Source organism: Montipora capricornis, chromosome 13, assembly GCF_036669925.1.
Source record: "Montipora capricornis isolate CH-2021 chromosome 13, ASM3666992v2, whole genome shotgun sequence".
NCBI classification, from domain to species: Eukaryota; Metazoa; Cnidaria; class Anthozoa; order Scleractinia; family Acroporidae; genus Montipora; species Montipora capricornis.
In genome coordinates, this window is record NC_090895.1 from 38,542,617 (window position 1) to 38,550,116 (window position 7,500).

General features: G+C 40.8%; 1 protein-coding gene across 2 annotated transcripts in view; it reads left to right on the forward strand.

Annotated features, from left to right (window-relative positions):
* Positions 1–7,500, forward strand: part of LOC138029982 (amiloride-sensitive sodium channel subunit alpha-like) — a 19,274-nt gene that overhangs the window by 2,036 nt on the left and 9,738 nt on the right. For both annotated transcript variants that reach the window (XM_068877823.1, XM_068877824.1), the window contains exons 3-5: positions 5,294–5,414; positions 5,790–6,009; positions 6,507–6,637. In XM_068877823.1, coding sequence (XP_068733924.1) covers positions 5,294–5,414; positions 5,790–6,009; positions 6,507–6,637 — 472 coding nt within the window. The remainder of the gene's footprint in view (positions 1–5,293; positions 5,415–5,789; positions 6,010–6,506; positions 6,638–7,500) is intronic.

The following is a 7,500-nucleotide window of genomic DNA, read 5'->3' on the forward strand; positions in this document are numbered from 1 at the left end:
ACCTTTGCCTTGTTTGGCGATGTCATTTCTACATCCACATTTCTGCAACACCTCTAACACTTGCCACAACAACAAAAAAATAAACTCGTTTTGTAGAGTCCAGTGATAGTGACATTAACAAGCTGGTCGCAAATGGTGTTCTGGAAATCACAAAAAAGTCAAGAAATATGCTGTCAACTGAACGTCTTTGAAGATGAAGAAAGTTACGAGTGAAATTTCAGATTTAGTCCTAAGCAAACCTGTATACTGATTCATTTTATAAAAACAGCGAATTAATACACTGTTTAGCAAAAAAAGATAACCAACTGTTCTTATCCAACTTAAGCACGGAAGAAATTTCACATTTGTCCTTGAAGCTTCGCTTCCCGGCCAAATATCTCTCAAAATTTAGCTTTATCAACGGAGTTGATAATGTAAATTGGCCACCGTACAGCGATTCTAAAAGCTGACGTTTCGAGCGTTAGCCCTTCGTCAGAGCGAATCGAGGGATTATGGGTTACGTGTAGTTTTTATAGTAGAGTAGGAGCTACGCTATTGATGGTAACATGGCAACGTGAAAAATAGGAATATATTAGTTAAATGAAAAGCGTTCGTTAATACCGTGAGGATTAAGGGTGCCGATTTGAAAGATGAATTTTTGTTCCAGATTCTTGCGGCTTTCCGTCGTACCTAGATGTAGGGAAAGGCCGCAGATAGCCATGTGTTTTTTGGAGTGGTTAGGCAGATTAAAATGGCGAGCGACTGGCTTAGATACATCCTTGTCATTCTTCTCAACATCGCGAAGGTGTTCGCGGAATCGGTCACCTAGTCGTCTACCTGTCTCACCAATGTATAATTTATTGCATAACGTACAGGTTATGCAATAAATGACATTTGAGGAGGTACATGTGAAACGATCGGTGATCTTAACAGATCGCTTAGGTCCCGATATCTTGCTAGTGTTAACAATGAAAAGACAAGTTTTGCATCGTGAGCGCGCGCATTTGAAAGTGCCGGGTTGCTCGTTAGTTTTGAGCGCGCTTCTAACTAAAAAGTTGCCTACGCTTTTGTCCGCGTTTTGAATGAAATAAGTGGAGGTTGCGAAAAGATTCTACCAGTCCTCGGGATCATTTTGGAGTAATTTAAATTTACTAAAATGATGCTTTTGACTGCGTGATTATGAGGATGATAAGTGAGGGTGAATGGAATTCTGTCATTCTTATCTTTTTGTGACGTTTGTAGTGATGACTGTCGATCAAATTGTTGGGCGCGATGATGACCCACTTTGACCACAGAGACAGGATAGCCACGTTTCTCGAAGAACTGGCACAATCTCCTCTGATTTGCTGGAAAAATCGGAAGTCATCACTACATAGACGTCGAAGTCTAAGAAATTGAGAATAAGGAATGGAGTTCTTGACATGTGATGGATGTGACGATGAGTACAACAAATAACTGTGTGAATCAGTAGGTTTGTAGTGCACACTAGTACATAGCACGTTGCCTCTAATAGAAACTTTGATATCTAGGAAAGCCAATGAAGTTTCCGAAATTTCCCAGGTATATTTAAGAGCCGGATGAAAAGAGTTGACGGAGGTTATAAATTGATCGAGTTCTTCTCTGCTGGATGAAATAGCGCCGATGCAGTCGTCGATGTAGCGGCCGTGGAGTTCTGGTTTGGGGCCGTTGTACTGATTAAAAAATTGGTGTTCAACATATCCTACAAAAAGATTGGCATAGCTAGGTCCCATTCTTGTGCCCATCGCTACACCATTAATTTGTTTGTAATAGTTGCCGGCGAATGAAAAACAGTTAAGCGTTAAAACGAGTTCGGCAAGGCGGAGGAGCGTTTCCGAGCTAGGTTCTTTGACAGTGCGTTGATCGAAAAAAGTGTTTAAGTGCTTGAAGACCTTCGCTATTAGGAATGACTGTGTATAGAGATGTAATGTCCATGGTGAAAATAAGTTTGTCTTGGCCGGAGAAATTGAAATCGCGGAAAATTTGTAGTGCGTGTGTACTGTCTTTAATGTATGATGGCAAAGATTTGACGATAGGCGTCATAATCCTGTCTAAGTAGCTAGAAATGAGTTCGGTGGGGCAACTACAGGCAGAAACAATAGGGCGACCTGGGTTGTTGGGTTTGTGAATTTTAGGCAAGAAGTAAATGCACGAAGTTCTAGGGGTGTTGATGATGAGATTAGTGGCAGTGTCCGGTAATTCTTGATTAACTATAAGATTTTGAATGGTGTCTTTGACAAGTTTTTGATTTTGGAAGTGAGATCTTTAGGGATTTTGGCATAAAACGAGGTATCCGAAAGTTGCCGCAAAGCTTCTTTTTGGTAAAGGTCGGACCGCCAAACAACTACCGCGCCGCCTTTGTCGGCCGATTTGACAACTATGTCGTTGCGTTTACTAAGATTTTTAAGCGCCGCCCACTCTTCCGAGGAAAGGTTGGAAAATTTAGTGTTGCGATTGAATTTAAGTTTGTGAATGTCGTGACGGCATTGTTGGTGAAAAAATCTAAAGCGGCAAATTGTCCCTCTGGGGGAGTCCATTTGGATATGCGAACTAGAAGTGTTTCAAAATATCTTTATTAGAAATGTCCGAATCATCCTCTTTGTCGTGAAAAAAGGCTTAGTAAACGCAACGACATAGTTGTCAAATCGGCCGACAAAGGCGGCGCGGTTGTTGTTTTGGCGGTCCGACCTTTACCAAAAAGAAGCTTTGCGGCAACTTTCGGATACCTCGTTTTATGCCAAAATCCCTAAAGATCTCACTTCCAAAAATCAAAAACTTGTCAAAGACACCATTCAAAATCTTATAGTTAATCAAGAATTACCGGACACTGCCACTAATCGCATCATCAACACCCCTAGAACTTCGTGCATTTACTTCTTGCCTAAAATTCACAAACCCAACAACCCAGGTCGCCCTATTGTTTCTGCCTGTAGTTGCCCCACCGAACTCATTTCTAGCTACTTAGACAGGATTATGACGCCTATCGTCAAATCTTTGCCATCATACATTAAAGACAGTACACACGCACTACAAATTTTCCGCGATTTCAATTTCTCCGGCCAAGACAAACTTATTTTCACCATGGACATTACATCTCTATACACAGTCATTCCTAATAGCGAAGGTCTTCAAGCACTTAAACACTTTTTCGATCAACGCACTGTCAAAGAACCTAGCTCGGAAACGCTCCTCCGCCTTGCCGAACTCGTTTTAACGCTTAACTGTTTTTCATTCGCCGGCAACTATTACAAACAAATTAATGGTGTAGCGATGGGCACAAGAATGGGACCTAGCTATGCCAATCTTTTTGTAGGATATGTTGAACACCAATCTTTTAATCAGTACAACGGCCCCAAACCAGAACTCCACGGCCGCTACATCGACGACTGCATCGGCGCTATTTCATCCAGCAGAGAAGAACTCGATCAATTTATAACCTCCGTCAACTCTTTTCATCCGGCTCTTAAATATACCTGGGAAATTTCGGAAACTTCATTGGCTTTCCTAGATATCAAAGTTTCTATTAGAGGCAACGTGCTATGTACTAGTGTGCACTACAAACCTACTGATTCACACAGTTATTTGTTGTACTCATCGTCACATCCATCACATGTCAAGAACTCCATTCCTTATTCTCAATTTCTTAGACTTCGACGTCTATGTAGTGATGACTCCGATTTTTCCAGCAAATCAGAGGAGATGTGCCAGTTCTTCGAGAAACGTGGCTATCCTGTCTCTGTGGTCAAAGTGGGTCATCATCGCGCCCAACAATTTGATCGACAGTCATCACTACAAACGTCACAAAAAGATAAGAATGACAGAATTCCATTCACCCTCACTTTCCATCCTCATAATCACGCAGTCAAAAGCATCATTCTTAGTAATTTTAAATTACTCCAAAATGATCCCGAGACTGGTAGAATCTTTTCGCAACCTCCACTTATTTCATTCAAACGCGACAAAAACGTAGGCAACTTTTTAGTTAGAAGCGCGCTCAAAACTAACGAGCAACCCGGCACTTTCAAATGCGCGCGCTCACGATGCAAAACTTGTCTTTTCATTGTTAACACTAGCAAGATATCGGGACCTAAGCGATCTGTTAAGATCACCGATCGTTTCACATGTACCTCCTCAAATGACATTTATTGCATAACCTGTACGTTATGCAATAAATTATACATTGGTGAGACAGGTAGACGACTAGGTGACCGATTCCGCGAACACCTTCGCGATGTTGAGAAGAATGACAAGGATGTATCTAAGCCAGTCGCTCGCCATTTTAATCTGCCTAACCACTCCAAAAAACACATGGCTATCTGCGGCCTTTCCCTACATCTAGGTACGACGGAAAGCCGCAAGAATCTGGAACAAAAATTCATTTTCAAATCGGCACCCTTAATCCTCACGGTATTAACGAACGCTTTTCATTTAACTAATATATTCCTATTTTTCACGTTGCCATGTTACCATCAATAGCGTAGCTCCTACTCTACTATAAAAACTACACGTAACCCATAATCCCTCGATTCGCTCTGACGAAGGGCTAACGCTCGAAACGTCAGCTTTTAGAATCGCTGTACGGTGGCCAATTTACATTATCAACTCCGTTGATAAAACCAAATTTTTGTATACTACTTCCCCACCGACGCAGCACCACAGTTTCTTTAGAAACTACCCCTTCATTCAAATATCTCTCAGCCGCGGAGATTACTAGCCGACATAAGCAGCAGCCTGGTACATCGGCTGGCCTACTAAATAACGTAGTTTATTAAGTAATTTGTCGTAATTTGTAACGGGAGAAAATCACATGTCGGTCTCAAGTTTTGGATACAACAATCGCATAATTATCTCCAAGATGGTCATAGCGACGAACACAATATTTCATCTTTCCGGTTGGTTTGTGATTTTCCTGCGTATGCGTAAGATTTCATTTTTTACTCGTTTTCTTTAATTCTTCAGACATACACATTATTCCAAATTAAATGGTTCAGTTATTTTTATACTATTTTGTTTTAAATCAACTTATTAACCCCGTCGTTCAAGGTAAAATATTCACATGAATGGTGAGCTCAGAAACGTGGCATCAAGGTCTCATTTGAATAAAAGATCTCTGGTTTGATGCTTTTCTACGGTTTACTCTGCTCTTCTGTGGAATCTCAGGATTCTTGCACTCTCGAACCCAGAGCTTTTCTCTTTTGCGCATGTCTGAGACGCTCTGGTAACGACATAGACCACTTTCATAAATGGCGACCTACTTTATAGTCCTTTGTCTTTAAAATGTTTTGTTTATCAACAGGAAGCTTTCTTCCCTACTGTAGTGGTCTGTAACCAAAACCCTGTTAGAAAAGACAAAATACCTCCTGACTACTTCAAATCGATAAAAGAAGAGATTCGTAGACTGTTCGGCGTCCAGAACGGTGAGAATGAACGGCTTAGTGACTAGATGATTTCAGTGTTGCATTGCGCAAGGCAACTACGCATAATTTCCCATGGCCGCGTTACCGCGGACAGGAGCGCAAGCCACGACGATTCGGGGAAATCTTAATTTTTTGTATCAAATCTTTGGAGAGGTTGAGATGAAATGAAGATTTTCTCGAAGTGTATTTGTCGAGCGTAACACACAACTGCGTCTCCATTTTGAGCAGTGCATCCTCCTCCTCGCGCGTAGAGGAATTTGCATTCGCATGCGCTTGTGTTTCCTTCTTGTTACTTTAGCCCCTTACAGGAACATTTTGTTTTTCCCAATTTTTATGAAAATGTTAGTTTTAGTGGCTTTATTTATGCAATTTTAGAGTTTCCAAGCCTGCTTTCAGAGGAATCATGGGAAGATCTCTCAGGCGCAAGTAAAGACTCGGAATTCGTTGACGCAGAACGGGAAATGGAAATCGAATATCTTTTTGAAGATATGCTCATAGGGAAACTAGCAGCGGAGAACTACACCACATTACACGATATGGGGGAACAATTTAACGACTTTGTGTTTGATTGTAACTTCAGAGGGAAGGATTGTAGGTAAGGTTCTTCTTTTCTTAATTCTATTAAGCTTGTGATGGTACGTTTGACGGTAACCCATGGTTGCCATCGCGGCGATTACAATAGGGAGTTTAACGTTGGCTTAAGATACCTTATTAACATGTTTTCTTTTATGTTACACTGTAAATCAGAATGGTCATTTGTCAAAACTTAGCGCAACAGAGGCTTCCTACAAAGTGCAACTGGGTCTGTAGATAGAGGTAAAATGGGGGAGGTGACACTATTTGGAGTTGTTCAACCATGCACCGCCCTAAGCACCATGGGAACGCGGTCGAGAACTGTTTAGCAACAATCTTTTGTCCACTTTCACAAGGCTTGTAGATACGTTCTCGTGACAAAGATGTAACGATATTATGTAAAATACGAATATTTGAAGCTTTAAATACGATGGTGTAGAATTTCGATACCCACCATCTTTTAAATCAAGAAAGAAGGTATTAAATAACTTGAAATGTGAAACGGTTTTATCACTACAGGAACTATTCCAAGTTCTGGACTCGCTTCTGGGACTATCGCTATGGTAACTGTTATCAGTTCAACAGTGGCTGGAGTGAAGATGGTGGAAAACGACCAATTCTTAAAACACATAACACCGGACATTTGGGAGGTATTTCATATTCACAAGATAATCTGTTTTTTTTAAGAGAAAAAAGGTCTTGGCGCATTGAAAAAAAAGTGGTTTTTTAAGTCGTACTTTCAGTGCTTCTATGATTCAGTATAGTTTGTGTATTGTGTGTAACTTCACACTATTATATGAGTTAGCCACAGAGGATTTTTCGTTCGGTTTTATCTTCAACTAAGTTTATTGGATCCTCGGTCGACTCTATAATTCTTGACGGTACACAGGAAAGAGAGATATGGTGAGCCTTTTACTCACTCCGTTAGATTCTATTGAAAACTGATTTCCTTTCTGCCTGCCTTCATCTAATCAACATCTTGTTTGCCATTGAAAGAGCCAAAGTTGAGAATTAGTCTTAGCCGTAGCCTTAAATTCTGGTCGCCAGTAGTGACGCATGTGCAAGCACAAGCAACATGCACAGACACACTAACCTTTCGTCAATGAGTGTCTTTTGCCCGAACAAAAAAGTACTTATGGTCACTGCGCATGTTGCATATGCTTATGATTGCCTCGGGGCAGAAGCACATGACTACTGAGGAGTGCACAATTAACTTCATTGTACAGTCGTATTTGTTTTGCTTTACGGCTAATCACAAGTCTTGCATTAGAAATTATTACTCACGGGATTGAGAATGGTCACTCGTGCAAGCAAAATCTTATTTAAGAACTCGTCTAAAAATAGCTTGATCTCTGAAAATGCCGTAACATAGAACCAGTATTGGAGTAACATAGCAACAGTATTGGGGTAACATAGAACCAGTATTGGAGTAACATAGCAACAGTATTGGGGTAACATACGACCAGTATTGGAGTAACACATAGAACCAGTATTGGAGTTGTAGGCTCCTGAT